Source organism: Myiozetetes cayanensis, unplaced genomic scaffold (assembly GCF_022539395.1).
Source record: "Myiozetetes cayanensis isolate MyiCay16 unplaced genomic scaffold, myiCay2020 scf10, whole genome shotgun sequence".
Lineage (NCBI taxonomy): Eukaryota > Metazoa > Chordata > Aves > Passeriformes > Tyrannidae > Myiozetetes > Myiozetetes cayanensis.
In genome coordinates this window covers 22233135-22251321 of record NW_026086605.1, presented here as the reverse complement: position 1 = coordinate 22251321, position 18187 = coordinate 22233135, and the positions used below count along the sequence as shown (strand labels likewise).

At 38.5% G+C, this 18187-nt stretch overlaps 1 protein-coding gene across 3 annotated transcripts; it reads right to left on the bottom strand.

Annotated features, from left to right (window-relative positions):
- Positions 1–379: 379 nt before the first annotated feature.
- SAMD8 (sterile alpha motif domain containing 8) lies at positions 380–15922 on the bottom strand. Of its 3 annotated transcripts, none has more exons than XM_050336854.1 (6): positions 15766–15922; positions 7836–8440; positions 6165–6260; positions 5399–5516; positions 4470–4620; positions 380–3549 (listed from the first exon to the last, which is right to left on the bottom strand). In XM_050336854.1, exons 2-6 carry the CDS (start codon positions 8408–8410, stop codon positions 3245–3247), a joined length of 1245 nt encoding a protein of 414 aa, XP_050192811.1. In that variant the 5' UTR covers positions 8411–8440; positions 15766–15922; the 3' UTR covers positions 380–3244. The 3 variants fall into 3 exon arrangements, with proteins under 3 accessions (XP_050192811.1, XP_050192821.1, XP_050192803.1); XM_050336864.1 differs by having other exon boundaries at positions 7944–8443; positions 15766–15920; XM_050336846.1 differs by having other exon boundaries at positions 7836–8443; positions 15766–15919.
- Between the last annotated feature and the right edge of the window lie 2265 nt (positions 15923–18187).

The window sequence follows — 18187 nt, the reverse complement described above, 5'->3', positions numbered from 1 at the left end:
AACTAGAGGCAAAGTTTTAGGAAAGCCATTCTAAGAAACTACTGTAAGGTAGACATAAATAAAGAAAAATGATTGAGCGAGTGCATACGTGTCTATCCCTTGCAGGTATGTACATACATAGCCGACATGTAATAATAAGCAAGAGGTCAAGACTGTTGCCAAGTTACAAATATTACTAATTTTGCTAAGGTAGGGGAAAAATGTCACCTTCCTCTTCTGTTTTATGCCTGGTTACTAACTTAAGCTTTTTGTATTTGATTAGTCTGTGCACTTTGTAGTCCTAGACTGATGTTAAGGCAATTTCTGCCATTACACAATAATTCATTCATTACTCCAAATTCAGATTATGTGGGTGCTCACACAGACCACAGGAGACAACTTAGCGCAAAACAGGTGCAACATGTTAAACAACAGCGAAAAGACTGGAGCGTGAACATAAAGGAGAAGGACAACCATGAACATACTTAGCAATAAATCCCAGGCGCAGTGATGCTCTGCTGTTGTTACTCAAAAGTGTTTGCCAGCAGAAGAAGCAGCAAAATGCTTTTAAAACACTGACTCTTTCAAAAAGGAGGTGCAAAATTTTAAGCCTGTCAGCTACTTCCAACTTGTTTCCATCTAATTAGCAATAAAGCTTACATTATAAACTTTACAGAATAACCTGTGTTCTTTTGCATGCGAGACCAGATTTTTCTGTCTTCTATTTCAAGCCTTTCTCTGTCATGTTTATAGACAGACAATGAATTTCCACAACAGTAGAGAACAATTAATCCTGACAACATTTTAACCCACTCCAACGCTAACAAACCAACTTCTTTATGTTACTTATCTTGGGCTCGGATATTTAGTATCAAGGGAAACAGCACAACAGAGCAAGCTTCCTTTAAAAAACAATGATAGACAATGCTGATTTAAAACATAATTTACTCAACAGACTTTGAAAAATTAAATTAGAACAAAGAGAAAACCTTACGTTTCAAAGTATATGAACTTCATTTTTAAAAAAAGTAGTATTGAAATGATAGCTTTACTTTATGTAAACATTGCTACACTGGGCTGTACTTGAAAATTCTCGTGCATGCCTTAAGTTGCAAAATAATTTTTCAGTTTAGACACAGCTACGCCAATTAGCACTCACATGGTTATTTTCAGAATCAACAGCTTTGCAAATTTAATTGCATACCTCTCTATATAACTCAGAATACAATCCTGCACTTTCTGAGAACAGATGTTTCCTACAATTTAGAAAAATAGCATTCATAACTGTGTGTGCATTGCAAAGGCAAATAAATTAACAAATAGAGCTTTTTCATTATAAAGTCTCAAGAGGAATGTTCAAATTGCCTTTCTGAAATCAGAAAGTTAAGAACAGCAAATGACAAGCATTTAAATATTTCAAAATATTTTCTCCTTTTTTCTTAAGTGTAAGCATACTCCCCCAATTTGGAAGGCAAGAGCCACCAGGCTATGTCAGATTGAACAATACAGTACTAAACCTGCAATTTTGGTAGAAAATTGGAATGTTACAAATATAAAAGTCTGTAGAATAGTACAAGGTAGATGTGCTCAATACAGTTGGCAGAGATACTTCAAGATGCACAATTCCTCTGTGGAAGGGGAGCCAATTTAAGTTACAAAGTAATACACTATGAAGACCGTAAGAGAGTCGAGTTAGTACAATTGAGGTTTATAAAAGGAACACAATACAGCAAGGAGTAGCCCTCAGTAGGTTACAAGCCTCCGAATACAAAACTGGCAAATTCCAAGTGGATTCATTTCTATGCACACACAAGTACATTGTGCTCATTAAGTCAGCTTGTACCAAGCTGGAACTGCCTTGTGTAACTTTCTAAAGCTGACTTACACTACCTTTTGCACTTATCACCTATCCTGAAATCACAATAATAAAATTAAAAGGTCTATACCACTTTTATGATCTGTACCTTCTACCTATCAGTTTTCGTTTAGCATAAATCTAATTTCAACAGCCTACAGCTCTACAGCCAACAGTAGTATTGTCCCCTTACAATCCACTGCATAACTGATCACTGTGTGACCTTGCTTATGCATTACGGACTCGGAGTGTTGGTTTGAGGGTTTGGAGGAGGTTTTGTTGTGGGCTGTGGTTTGTTTTCTTTAACAAGCAAAACTTGGTACTTTTATCTTTCAGGGTAGTAAATGAGCAACTTAATTTAAGAACCAGTCTCTTTTCATACTTGTTAGAAAAACATACACTGTGTGTTTATATATATAACCAAATATACTGTGCATATATATATCTATCTAGAGATATTCACCATATTGTTGACACCAGAGTGCTAAAACATACATCAATATGAGCACTATATCCAACACTCACTATTATTACTTTTCCTGAACGAGTTACTACATGCATTTTTCCCATCCATTTATGGGACAGTAAGATACATGAAGACAATTGTTCTGTTTTTCCAACGTGAAAGAGCTGCGCCTGAAAAGCATGCACAGGTTTGGATATAAAGCAATCAAAACCACACAAAAGTTACTTTGTGGCTTTAAACTCACTAAAGCTAAGTTATCTTTGTGTTCAGTGGCTGTTCCATTTACTTTAACGCATTTAAACACAAAAGAGAAAACCTTCGAGTGATAAAACAACCATATAGACAACTTATAGGCTAGACTAAATAAATTCTTATTAAAAAAATATAATCACTGCATAGCCACAAGGGAGACTTTCATTTTTGGCAACCTGTATGCAAACCATTTATATTGTCAATTACACTTTAAGACTTGTTATTTAACAGTTAAGAGACCCTTTCAGCAAGGAACTATACTGCTTTCTTCAAAGACTTCATAAAGTTCTAATTTTTTAGTTAGTATATCTAAAGGCTGCCATTCAGGTAACAGAGATTATTTGGACCTGTAAAGGGTGTATTATATTCAATGCAAGCACGTTTAGGTTAAACTTCCACAAACATTCACACAGAACCTTACTAAGGGTAAAAGTATTCTGGTTTATAGTCATGGTTCACTGATAGCCTGTACCTGTTCCTGCATTGTTTTCTATTTTCACAGAAAGAAAACAAAGCGCATCCCTGTGAAGTATGGGAACCCCATTTTATGGCTAAGAATCTAAGAAACAAGGCAAGGAGGAGGAGAGCATGGAGTGAAAAATGTTATTTGTCTTCCCCCCACCCCCCCCAGCTAGCCCTGTAGGATCTTAATCATAACGCTTCATAAAAGTCTGAACTGACCCACATAGCCTTCAGCCAATCAATCTTTTCAGTATGGCAGGTTTTGAAAAGGGCCAGCAATACTCATTTGGAACAGTACCATTAACATTGCATTCAAAAAAAGAAAACATTGGAAACCAGATCCTTGCTCTCCTGCTCTGTTGATATGCTCTAGTATTAGCCAATGTATGGTAATACAAAAAGAGTCTTGTAGTGATGTAAAAGGCAATGAAGACGTCTATAGAATAATGTTCATGTGCAGCCAAAATGAAGAAGATTCCAAAGAGATTCAGGACCCAGGATAAGGTGTGCAAGAAGTTCCAGCTCCTTGGGGTATCTAGGAGAAAGCAGAAAATTATTAACTTTGAATGTCTCAAAAATCTGGGTCACTACAGAATCCAGACCTGGACATTTGATGTGTTTATAAAGATGTTTCATCTAAAAATGTCATGAAATTCCTGTCTTTATTTGGAAATACTGTATAGAGATCCTGTAAATCCAACCAAAACAACCACACAAATTATATATGTCTATCACTTCAGGACTTCATTTACAAATGCACTTCTGGATTAATACAGCATCCTAAAATGGCTTAGGATCCTTTGTTCAACCAACGTGTTTTAATGAAAATCAGCCATTTTCTACGTTATAAGGGGGAAAATGTAATGAAATATACATTACTGTGGTTGCAATCAATCCATCATAGGTCAACTCAAACTAATTATCTTTTCTTGCTGTATTATATATCAAGTCATACTTATTTACAGGAGAGTACGACTGTTTCATATATTCTCACACATTTTAAAGCTTGGTATTTGGACTTTACAGATGATATTAAACATATGGCCCCCTAGCCAGGTATTCTGGCTGACAGAGGTCAGTGGCAGATAACCAGGGAAGTGTATGGCAACAGACAGTTGTAAGTATCTTCCCCAGTAGCAAGCCAGAAAGCCTTTGTAATTTCTTGGCTCACACATTAATTCAAGTGCCCTATTCATCCCCTCATTAATCCAGGTGATGGTGTTCCTTTCCTGTTTGCAAGTTCCCTGTCACAAACCTGAGAAACATCACAGGATTCTGAATTTGTATTTGTTTGCTTAAATGTTACACTCTGAAATTTTTGAATAAGTGAAGGAGCAGATACTCTTTAATACTTAAGGACATTTAAATATTTACACTCTCACACCCTTGGCTGACAGCAAGCAGTATGTATTCTTAATACTTAGGGACATTTGATTATTGACACTCTGTACTTACATTCTGTGACAAAGAAGTTGAGCATGGTCAGGACGACAGTGTGCCCACTGAACATATAGTCTCCACAGGTGTGTACTCCAGTCAGAGTCATTCCAAAGCCACTCCATATTGCAAATGCCCGCTGGAGTTTTGCCCAAACATTGCCATACAACTGAAAAACAATGACATTAACCTTTACTAAGTTCCAATCCCACTGCCCAAACAGTATGTCCTTAAAGTTACTTGTATTGCACTACGTATGTTTAATACCATTTATCACGTTGTGCCTTTTATTAAAATGCAGGTTAGCACATCTTTGGATTGCTGTGGCAGTGAGTCACATTAGTAACTACAATTAATAATTGTATTCATCATACCTCTCATGAATACTGGAATTTGGAGCAAGTACTTTGTTGCAAGTGATCTACCTACAGAGTCTGCCAACTTTTTTTGAATGTATTCGGCTTCCCTATTGTCAAGCTTTCAATTTGTTCAGCTCAAACCTCTCCTAACAAAAAGTTAGGATGAAATCTTAAATCTCATGTTCTATGGAATATCCCTTATGAGAAGGGGTGAAATAATAATAATTTGTTGGGGTCTTTTTCAAAACCATACATACAACAAGACAAAGAAGTGATTACTAGCCTTTCTTCATGAAGTCAGTATCTTAAGTGCACGCCTTGGTGTATTTTCTCTGGTTTACACTGTGAAATATTCTGAATGCCCTTCCCCAAGTAACTGTATCCTCTCTGAAGTTGCAAGTGCTTCTAAGACCCCTAAGGATGCTTGCCTTCATATGGTAATCAATACAGAAGCATGGAAGGAAACAGGAGAGAAACATGTTGTTCTTAAAAAACGCACATCTAACACTATAGTCACAACAATCTTAAAATGCTCTAAATTGTGTTTTCTTTTTAAAAAAAACCTTATAGATATGATTAAGTTTTTACCTTTCCAGTACACTGCAAGTGCTGGCCTGGCACCGAGAGTGAGGTAACAAACATTGTAATGCAACGTAGTAAAAACACTGTCCCCATGAGGCTGCACATCCTGCGCAGGAGTATAGATCTGGGAAAAGTACACAAGAACTGGAACCAGGAAAGTTATGATAAAAACATTTCACCTCACCCCAGCTTAATCCCATGAAGTCCTTTCATCCCTGCTGCAAGTTTTACAACATTTTTTTAAAATAAAGTAGTACTGTCAAGAGATGGTTTCACATGACAGAGTGAGTCACTGTAGCAAGCTAACTTACCAAAAAGTACCAAAAGCTTTGGCACTCATACCTTTTGTTGGCAAATTGATAAAAATCAATAAACCAGTAAAAATTTAACTTAAAATATGTGTGCACACAAAAGTGTTTTCTACCCTCAGTGAAAGCAAACTGTGGAAATTCATTCTTTTGGGATTTTCTTATAGATAAAACTATTACAGTAGGAGAGTATAGACTGACAACTCTCTGAAAAAAGAAAAATATATATCTTCTGAAGGAAATTACTTGTAAGTATGGTAGAAAAGCAAATTCAGATTACTCCTTTGAAAGATTCACAAGTCATCATTCTTGATTCAGTCCTCCCTAATCCATTTTAACAGAGACATACTAGGAGCTGACAAGATTTGTACTGAATGGATACTCTCAAACAATCATTGTAAATTCTTGTTACGGTTCTTCCTCTGAATTAAAGTACCGGTTAATTTGGATTTTATATACTCTACCTGTGTTTGTGAAGCAGAAGAACCAACAGCCAAATGTAGCAAAGAATTACTCCACATACTTCAGTCATAGCAAAAGCCCATGGTATCCTAGGGACACTAAAAAAAAAAAGAATGGACAAAGCAAGAAAGTTAATACAAAGGTCTAATTTTTTTCCTAGTCTCAGTATTGAAAATAAGGGCATATAAAGTTCTATCCTCAAAACTAATTTGCATTCATCTGACAATAGTATAAACTACAGTCAAAAATTCTTTTGTTAGACTGAAACAGAATTTGAAATATTTTTAATTACATTATCTCCTCTCTGAAAATGTATTTCCTGCAGACATTTACACAGAATTCCCTGTCAGAGAAAATCTCTACTATGCTCTCCTAATTTACATATGTGATTTACTGACAGAATGTGTTCCATTGTTTCCCAACAACCTTTTTCATTCTGACACAAATTTGCATCATGTCAATTATGCTGCTTATGCTTGTAAGAATGCCATGTCGACACAATTCATGAAATGCTGCAAAGCCTAAAATCCTAAATACTTGTAATGAAGCAAAACTGCACAGAAAAGCATCAGGGCAAACAAATCTTTTGACAAGGAAGGCTAGAAGGTCTGCATGTAGTGATTATCAATGAAATTTTGAAAACAATTTTAAAAACTTTCTTTTACACACATGACACCAGTAAAAATTTCTATCCTGCAATCACCAAAATACAGATCAACAGATTTCAAGAGAGGCTGCTGCTTGTAGTTTTGTGCTCCCCGTGATACAAAGGAGCAGCAAAGAGCTGCTCAAATATGAGCTCTGTAGTAATCCCCTCTCATTGTTTTGTGAGCTGCTGCTTTCTGACGTCCCTATCCTCCTGCCCACTGAATACCACGGTAGCACCCTGGGAACAAAATAGCTCCTGTTCTCTCTTCGACTCTGCTGGATGTGGTACACCCTTGCTGAGTTAATATAAATTTAGGGGGGATTCTGCACACTTAGTCAAAAGATTAGACTCCTATTGACTTCTTGAAAGCCATTAATGAAAATGGAAATTACTGGTAGGAGTAAGGAGATCACAAAGACTGAACTTTTAAACAGTTTAGCTTGCCTTTTAAAACTCTCTAGGTAGTTACGTTCTCTGTGCTGCAAGTGCACTTCCTCAAAGGGAGCATTTATCCTTTAATTCAATAATCTGTAGGTAATGACTAGAATTTGACCTTTGCTATTGTGTCTCTTTTTGCCTGAAGTAGAATATTTTCTTTAAAAAACTGAGCAGGCACTGTATAAGAAAATATTCCTTCATCAAAAGTTTTTCTATATCAAGACACGTTAAGCTTCATAGCAACAACTGGATTTCAGAAAATGCATATGGCTGCCTATCTATGCCAGCTGACCATCATGCTTTTTAATAGAAAGTGAGGATGGATGAACTAATTCCTGTGTTGTGGTGAGCTAAAGATTTAAATTAAATACAAACTTGGTAGAATAACAGCTCAATTTATTTTCTCCTAAGACTAAATCTCTGCATCCAACTGAGGTGCATTTCAATCTTACCAGAATGATTTACTACACTCTAATTAGTATTTTGCAGAGGTGTCTTCTAGAGCAAATGGAACTTTGAAAACAGAGAAAAGACAGCCTATATTTTAACCATTGTTACTATTTTGTTTTAAAAGAAAATTTCTTACCTATCTAGAAATATGTCTGGTAGAGGTGGATATGTTTGCATGTCAGGTACTCGCTCATGCACTATAACCATAACGAATGATGTAAAGCCAAACACTATGAAAACATACACACAACTTAAAACTGTCTTCCAGTACTCAGGGTCCAGTCTCCGTGTGGCATGTTTGTTCTTTCCGTTTGCATACTGATACTGATCACCATTCAGGTCAGTCATTAGTCCATCATAGTCCCGAGGTACTTCACCATTACAAAACCAATCTGTACCCTGCAGTGAACCAGCTGGGCACACTGTGCCAATGTGATTGTCACTGTTGTAACCCAGCTCTTCCAGGACGTCAAGATGTTGCTTCTGCAGTTTGCGTATGGACAGCATCAGTCTCTTGATATCCCCCAGGACTTTGATTTCCAACGGAGGAGATCGCAAATCATACTCAGTAAGTGTCAGCAGTGTGATTCCATCTAGCCTATGTCTATTGCACAAAACATCCACATATTCACAGAAGCCTTCTTCCTTCAGCCACTTGGCCACATTCTTGGTAGTCCAACGTCGAATGCAAAGTTGGTTATTGCCTGCCATGGTCCTTCTTTATCCACCAATCAAACTGACCTGCTGATACCCGAGAAGGAGACAAGACCAGAATGTTTATCAAAGATTACTGAAATGACAGTGTCTTTTGTGCAATTTTAGATGCTTAATTAGCCCAAGACTTTTTGTATAAGAGACAGCTAAAACCCACAATTTCTTAGGTAATACAAAAATGCTTTGAAATTTTTTTTAATTCAAGCAAAACTAAATTAGGATTATCTCATTTGCTCCTATATAGAAATTTAAAGCTTAGAAGAAGTAGAATATTTCCTATACATATCTAGTACACTTTAACCATCTCTGAATTATTTATTTATTTATAATAAAATTATAAATTAAAATAGGCAATGAAAACCAAATACTGCTATGTCTGAATACCAGATCAATCACTAGTCTTTTCACCTGTTTGCAGTTCATCAACTATGCAAGAAAGTATAGCCACTAACCATGCAAAATTGAATTACAGCTGAAATAACACATTACTGGTCCAATATATTCCACTGTTTTAAAATATATACTGACGCTTTGGTAGCACGACATTTTCCCTCCATTCGCTTTGAAGTAAACCTAGATATCTACAATAATATTGACCTGAAGTGTCTTAGAAATATGATGGTTGTACCATCAGCATACAACTATCTTTGTTTGATCTCAGTAATTTAGATGCTTATTGTATTGTGAATCCTTTAAAATATTCAGCTTTCAAAAATAACATTACTAGAAATGAAGCATTTGCTTTGATTTTAAAGCATCTTTAAAAGTGATGTGCTAGTAGACAACATAGTAACACACCAAAACCAGAAGAGATGTATTTTTTTTCATACAGATTTCTCAGTAATTGTGTTCCTGAGTACAGAATAATGCTTGAAGGAAGGAGAGACAACTCAGCAACATTTTAGTCACATGGTGGTGACAAGTCGCCAGAACAACAACCAGGGAAAAGTTAACTACAGGACATTACGTGGAATACATGACAAAACTTTGAAAGGCTACCAGTGAAGTAAAAGTACTGAAAAGTTTATGAAATATTTAAGACCCACAGCAGTACAGAATGGATTTGTGCATAATTTATATTTGGTGGCTCATGCACAGCTACCATCTAAGAAACAGCTACAATTTCACAGCTCTTTTGTACTCAAAAAACCAGCCTAATTAACTAGAATGCTTCAATCATGCCAAACAAATCTCAGAAAATACAAGAGAGTACAATACACTAGTGTCACATGCATCATTCAAGGCTTTCAGAATGAAACCAAAGAAACAGTGTATTTAATCTATTATTTAGCTTCTGTAGCTTCTGTATATAGTAAACTGGTACTCAAACCCATAATGAATATTCAGCACAGTTCTATATCTTTATCAGGGACACAGCTCTTTCAAAAACAGCTCTTCTCACTTCTCTTTTTAAGGAGGTGTAGTACCTATTTTGCTCTTAATATAATTATTGGATACAACTTTTTCTTTTGGCTTTCATCTAACAGAACCACAAACTATTTTATACTGTATCAGAGAAGATTCAATTTGTTCAGTGGAATTTCCCAGCAGTGCAAAAGTAATATTTTAGAAGAAAAATAAGCACACAAATCAAACTTGTCCTTCTAAAATAATTAAGGGTGTGGTACTTCTCAAGATATTCTCTCAGGAGTGGATTGTATATTAACAACATGTACTTGATTCATAGCTTAAATTTCTCAAAACTCCATATACATCAATACGTATATAAGCTTTAATACCTTGATTTAAGTAGTTGCCAAAAATCCATAAAAAAACTACCAGAATATCTGGATATTCTATACTCTTCCTTCTCCATATAAAAAGGTATGTTCTCATTTTTATGTTATCTTACTATTTTTGAAAGTCTGGCTCAAAAGGACTGTAACAACTACTTTGCTCACACAGCTAGTAATAAAAGAAATTATTACATTTAATTTGCAATTACTAATCTGTTAATTGACCTTTTTTGTATTACATATTTTTATCTTACTTCAGGGTTGCTGTTTAACCCCTGGTGGCAGCTAGGTGCCACGGAGCCATTTGCCCACAAACAGTTTAACAATCAAGTAAAATATAATGAACGATTAAAATAATAAAAGAGAAACAACACACAAGAAAGACAAGTGATGCACACTACAATTGCTTACCTGGCAGAGCAGGGAAAACCAAAAATTCCTCATCTTAAGGTCAGCACCACTTCACAACAACTAAAATATCAGTGTGTTATCAATATTATTCTTATACTAAATCCAAAACATCCAGTAAAAAGAAACAAACTTGAGTTGCTTATCTGAACTTCCAACTTTCCCTACTCAGAAACAGAGATTAAATACTTAAAAAGAAGTTGTTAATCACAGTGGTTTTTATAAGAGTAATCATCACAAGTTTTCTAAATGCAGTGAACGTGGACTCACTACAAATACACTCAACTTACTGATTTGTCTTCTAACCAAAGCAACGTCTCAGGACAAAAGCAGGAAACTCTCCCTTTTAGACAGGTAGGGGAGAAGAATTCTGTTCATTTGTCACAAGTCAAGTAGCCTAACAACAGCCTTTTCTTTCTTCATCTGGCACTGCCAGAATAAAACCCTTCCAAATGTGCAATGAGCATATCCATCAAAGGTCACTATAGGCTGGACCTGGGAGAAAGTCTACATTAACCTCAAGATGCAGCTGATAGGACCAGCTCCTGCTTTTAAACCCTGTCAATGACAAGACCTTTAACCAGCGGGAGCAGATAAAGAAATCAACACAAAATACAAATTTAAACACACAGCTCATAACTAATTTCATCTCAACAGCAACAGTAAAGTTCAGTTTTGATGACAAGGCCATTTCTTAGAATACTGAAACAGCCTTCCCCTTCAGACTACTCAGTTAGTGCCACTTCCATACTTTATTAGGGGAAGTGCTTTTTACACTTCAATCTTAGCACCTGGAATACAATATGGATCCCTGTGTCCAATTGCTCCTGTTCATTTTTGAAGCTGAAGAATGCTACATAACATTTACAACACACACCAGACTAAGTCCCCTGGATAACGTACCTGTCTTCTGAAAGAAAAAAGCACTGGTAACTACCTTGCCTTCCCCATTACTGGTTTTATTGCTGAAGCCAAATATAGGATAACATTATTTATTGATGAGTAACACGCATGAGTAACACAAAGCAAGCACAGACTTAAGTGTCAGAGGGCAAAATATATGTTTCACTTGCCATCAGCAATGTCTGTATCCTGCTACTTGATTACTTTCCTGGTACTGTGACTTACACTTGGCAAGCTCATCAACAGTACGTAACGTGTGTCCCATTTTCCTTCCCCAACCTTTCAATTAAGAACATGAACACAGCTCAATATGAAGTGCATGTGTATAAGGATTAACTTTTTAAAAAGAAGAATGGTACTTTATGAGTTTTGAACATTCCTACAATTTGGTTAGGGCATTTTAAGAAATGAGATGCCTCTGAGAGGCTGAGTATACAAAGTATAGGTGTATATTTAAATATGGAAAATTAGCCTCTCTCAAAATGATTATCCATGATTCTATCATGTTTCTCTTTACTGATTTATTGCCAGTCCACTGTTAAGTCCCTAACTTTCCTAGCTTACAGACTTTGAGACAATATATTGAGGTAAAAATGCGGAAAGTTGACTCTGCTTATCACTACTCTAGCCAAGGAAAAATAGCATTAATATCACACTAACATAGGCTGCAAACTTGTTACAGAAACAAACTTTGATTACACCAGAATCACAGCTGAGCAGTTAAACATGATCCTAGTTATGTCCACAGCGGTTAGCAGAAAGTTGATTGGTTTTGTTTATTCCAGACACACATGCAAAACTCTACCAGTACCATTTACTGTTCCACCACCTACCCTCATATACCCTGGAGAGTCTTGCCGACATGCCTCTTGATTTTTTTTCCCCTAGTTTCAATTCCTACCATACTTGAGAGGAATTTTAGGAAGGATGCTGAAGAATATCAGACCTCAAGTGATTTAACTTGCATCTCTTTGTGGAAGGTTTCAAGCTGAAGTTTGAATACAGGCAATTCCAACTCAGCCTCTCTTTTGCTGGGTCTGCTGGTCCAAGAGCACATCTCACATCTCAGGGGAAAAGTTCCTCTGTGCCAAAGCTGCTGTTTTGCAATGTGGGCAAGACCCATGTTTGAGGCCTTGTTCCCCAGCACAAAAAAAGCTATACACAAAAACATGTGCTGAGCCAGCCTGCAATAGTAAGGCTACTGTCACATACCAACTTAGTAATGCTCTGCTGGAAAAAGAACACACAGCACTGCCTTGTTATGCAGCAAAAGTCTCGGCTACTCTGCTGACATCAGAAGCCTGTCACCTGTTCTTCCTGGAACATCTAAATTCTTCAATGCTTATTTAAAGCAAATAGCACCAAAGATTTCACTGCCATATAGCATACAGTGACTTAATCATTACCTTCTAAATGCCACTAGATATAGCATGGTATCTTATAAAAAAAAAAAGGATAAAAACAACACTTGCAAAAACAATACACAATTTTTCAAGATTTTTTAAATACAATGGTTACCATACTATATATAAAATCGATCAAACACAGCACAATGCCCACCATGAGACAGAAAAATTGGGTAGTCTCATAAAGTAAGAATTCAATGATCTCAAATGCAGAAATATTCCTGCAGCCTAGCACTAAGCATAGCACTAAGACCTTTGCTATCATAAGTAAGATTATCAGCAGTAGCTTAACTGTACTCAAAGTCACTAACTGAAAATGAATGCAAGATAAGAAGTCTCTTAAAGTAACCCTAGTTTAGTCTTGGGTTTTAAGCCATTGAGGAAGATGAGCTTTTCGAGAATTATTTGCTGGAGTGTAGCATGTGGATCAAATATTAGCTCTAGATGCTTAGCAGTCTTTCTGCACCTCCATGCAAGACTGATGGCAGCTACTACAGAAAGTCCTGAAAGGCAAACATATTTGTCTTGAGAACCACTAAGTGCAGTTACATATTGCAGCAAACTGAACAGCATGCATATTGCTCCCTTATTTTTACACTTCATTAAGCCATATAGGTTGTATTACACTCAAGTGAACACTAAGAGCAGCTCAACTCCTAATCTACTAACCAGCTAACAAAACATTTTTTATCCTACTGACATAATTCAAGGCACACACAAGTGATTTTTAAACAACTGATCAAGTACTCCACCACTTATCATAGCATGTAATTCACAGTATTTCATTAATATTTGTACAAGCTCTTGAACATTTCACATGTTAAATATCAGGTGTCAAGTACTTTGCCTCCAGCTTCAAGAAATAGAATATCCATCTTGTAACAGAATGTTGGCTGCTCTTTATCCCTACACAACTTAGTAGTAACACACCCCATGTTTGTTTTCCCCCTTTTCATCCCACACCCTCATCTCAGAATTGAAATGGGGGGAGACATGAACAATTTCTCCATCCAAATGAATACCAGAACAATATCTGAAGTGAAGCTGTTTGATCTTACTCTCCACAACTGTTTACCCCCTCATCTTTCTAGTCTAGTGAAAATCCAGTAGCCTTCCTCATTTTAGATGCATTAAAATAAATAAGAAATAAAAAGCTTTTAAAAGGTATGCAATTATCAAACAAACATACATAAACTAATATTGTTACTGGATCTCAACCAGCACAGCAGGCTGCAAAACTGAGCTCTGTACAAAGAAAAGTGATAGCGTAGACCCAGAAAGATTGCAAATCCTAGGCCAAGCTCTGTTTTTAATTGTATTCTACCAAAATAACACCCCAACCAGCCAGTAAAAAGATTTTATAGAACATCAAACCAGATAATTTAGAATTCTTGCACTTAACTAATCTACAAAACATTTCCTTCACATCTAAGCGGCACCAACACAACAAAAGTTTATAAAACTTCCCAAAGAAATTCCTTCCACTTAGTATAAAAATCACCTCATGCTAATCGTGCAGGTTAATTCTACCTTTTCTCTGTATCACAGAAAGCAAAAGGAATAACAAGACCACAGGAATTCCTTTACCTCTGATATCCAGCAAGAGGCACTCCTTATCAAACACGAGGGGCACTTAAATGTCAAAAACTGTCGTCAGCTCTTGCCACTCCAGAGCACAGCATGATCAGCTGCTCTGTGGAGGCAGCACAGGCTCCGTGTCCAGCTGCACGAGGGATCTCTGTGGCCACAGAATAGACCTGGCCAAGTGGAATCTTCCATCAAGTCATCTTACAATGCAGAATGCGTGTTGCATTCTCATAAAATTAATTTTGCAAACTGAAGCCTCAAATACAAAGCCATGAAACTTCTTACAAACCGATAAACACGTGAATATTAAAACTACTTGTCATTTGCCACTTCTTCCATTAACTTACTGAGCTGAAAAAATCTACCCTTTTGAAGTTCTTGGGTTTTTTTTAAATAGCAATCAGCAATGACTAAGTGACTGGTTTGAGGCCACCTAATACATTAGCAATATAGATTTAAGGGACTGAGTATTTCTGAGCACGCTCAAGCCTCAAACTCTCACAAAACCTGTCCCCCAAAGGCAGACCCCTCCATTTAATCCTGAAACTTGAACAGCACACATGCAAACCAGTAACAGCACTTTTCCACGCTTAAAAGCATTTTTACTCAGTACTAAACACTTCGCCCTCAGAAACCCCACCAATTTTACAGAAAAAAATAGTAAGACCGCTGAGTATATGTTTTGAACCCGGTCCAACTGTTTGGTTATCTGACTGTACGACTGACACAAAGCATCATTTCCAGGAACGATCTGTTTGCTGCGCAGGCTGACACGGGAATCGGAGCCCACAGGGTTCGCCGGACCCCCAAACGAACCGCACAGGGGCCGCATGGCCAGGCCTCCCCGAGCTGTGCCCCGGCGCCGCTCGGCACCCCCGCGGGTCCCTGATCACCCTCACACTCCGTCTCCTGTTGAGGCTTACAAAGTTCAGACGGAATCCGAGGGCTGAATCCAAGCACTGAACACTTCACCCGAGCACCGCAGGACATCCCCCCAGGCGCAGGCTGGTCCCTCACGGGCCGGCCCGGAGGGCCCGGCGGGCGGTCAGACCCCGGCGATGTGCCCGGCACCGGCGCGCAATCACGGCCGAGCGGATTTTAGTGCGGGCAGACGGCACAGGAGGCTGGTCCCCCTCCCGCCGTAGGCGAAGCCTTTCTCCTCCAGCACCGCCCCTGCAGCGGTGCAGCCTTCCCCTCCCGCAGCCCGGGACGCGCACACGGGGGCAGCAGCCGCGGCCCCGCCGGGCTCCCACCGCGGGGCGGCCCCGGCCCCGGCCCCGCGGGCGCAGCCCCCGCCGCTGCCCCGCCTCACCTGCCGCTGAGTGCCGGGGCCGCGGCGCCCGCACCCGGCGCGGCGGCTCCTCCGCGCCCTCGCCCTCGCTGTCCCCGGCGGCGGCGGCGGCGGCGGCCACCGCCACCCCCCATCACCGTCCGGAAGCGGCGCCGGGCGGCGGCGGCGGCGGCGGAAGGGGCGGGACGGGCCCGCCGCGGCCTTTCCGGAGCGGTGCGGGAGGGTGGAGGTCTGTACAGGGTTGTTTAGACGTCGTAAATCAAGTGAATAAGTAATCCCCTCAGAGACCAGCTGAAGGGAGAAGCAAGGGTGTCTTGCGCATGCTTAGACCAGGCTAAGGGAGTTGTTCTCCTGGAAGATACCATAGCATATTTTTTTCCCATATGATCTTTCTGTCCATCACTGGGAACTTAGTACAGCCTGGATGTGAGAAAGACACTAAATAGGATTTTTTTTTTTTGAGAGTAAAAACATAGAGTGATCCTGACAAAATTTAAAAAGCCACCAGTGCGGTAATGAAGAATATCCCCATCTTTCGTCTAAAGGCATGTGTGAGGACAAAATAGCAGAGAAAATTTACAGGAGCCTCGTCCTGTCAATCCTCATATCAATCACTGAAAAACTGTTCAGTTGCAGCATTATTCTTTTCTGATGCCCATAGGAAAAATAAAACTGCAGCTGGCTGACAGCACTCACTCAGTCATTTATCTACAGTGATCCACAGCAGAGATGTGAACAGCTTAGATGACTTAAAGCTCCAGCAAGGCATTGTAACTTCAGGAGTTCCATAACCTAGAAATAATACAAATGGAGAGGATAGAAGGAGACAGACAAATTAGGAAAAAAATGGTCCAAAATTAAATTTATGTTGCGTATCAACTGACTGTGGTAGCAACCAGCCCTTTACAGCAGTTTTCAGAACACTGAAATTTGCTTTGTTGATGATGTAATAAGTATGAGGTCCAAGACAAGTCTAAGTTGTAGCTTCAGTAGAAGTCAAAAGCAGGTGCCAGCGTAGCTCCATTAAGTTAATGACATTAGCCTTTTCAGAGAATGTGGCCTTGTGATCTGTATTCTAAATGAAAAAAAAAAAAAGGATCTTTCGCAGTGCTTATATGCTGCTGTAGTGAAACAAGGAAATTTTACATTTCGAAGTGCTTCAAAACTGCATCAAGTTGTCGTCATCGAGCAATCTAATGCAAACATCCGCTGTTGTACAATCTCAGTTGTAATGGGCTATATACTGGATATGCAGATAAGAAACAAGCTGTGAGAACTTCTGATTGTTTCCACGTGGCCTGATATTGGTTGTAAGGTGCATATCTCTAAGCAGTCTGTTCTGTCCTACTTTTATTTTTTTAAATGATGTGGTTTCCCAAAATAACTTGCTGAAATTGGAGGGAATGTTCCACTTTCGTTGCCAGTTTAGCAGCCTCTGCAAACAATGTAGGAATCAAGTGTGATTGCAGCCCTCAAAATGTTCCCCTTCTTTCTCCTTTTGATGTGAAATTTTCCCTACCAACTGCCAGTTAAGCACAACTTTTTGCACACTTCCAGGTCCTAAGTTGGTACAATTTACAATACATTGCAGCCTTTGCTTGTATCTGAGCAACTCGTATGAGCTAAAAGTGTAAAAATAAGCACAAACTGAAAATCTAAAAATTGCTGCAAAAGTAATTGTAGCAGACTGCAGGGCTGTCTCATCATGGAATAGGTCACCATGACAGTGATTGAAGCACAGTCCTGAAGCTAAACTCACCTTTCAGGTTCTCACTCTTAGCCTTCTTATGGGAGGTGCCAGGAAACTGCTGCTTTGTTACAGCGCTATGGCTTTGTGATGTGGTTTGGTGGTTTTTTTCTTCTAAACATGCACAAGAGTCTACCAGCTCACCAGATTCCAGGAAGGATACAAAAACGAAAGCAAAAGTTTCCTTACCCTGTTTCCTACAGAGTTTATAGCAAGACCAGCAACCCAACTAAAAATTACTTCCCAAATTCAGTCTATAGACTTCAGAAGTCAAAGGCTGGACGGTCAGTTTCTATCCACAGTTATCATTGCTAATGGCATTTTTCTGTTCTGTCTAGTTTCATCACCTAACAAGTATTTTGAAAATTACCAAATTAGCTTGCACAGAAAAGTAATAAATAGCATAATTTAAAACATGTAACTCTTAGATGAAAGTAGACGTAAATAGCTGCTTAGCTGCTATACTTCAAAGCTGAAAACTACTTCTACTTGCTAACACTTGAAGTTCTTTAAAAGGGTGAATTATCCAAATACTTTGTGCTTTATTTAACAGAAATTTCCAATAAACCTCATTCCTTCACTTTGAGTTATGTCACTTCATGCCATGTGACATGAAGGCATTGATGTAAGTTTGACAGGCAGTGCCAATGCTGACATGTCAGTTTGAGAATTTATGACAAACTCTATGCTACAGAT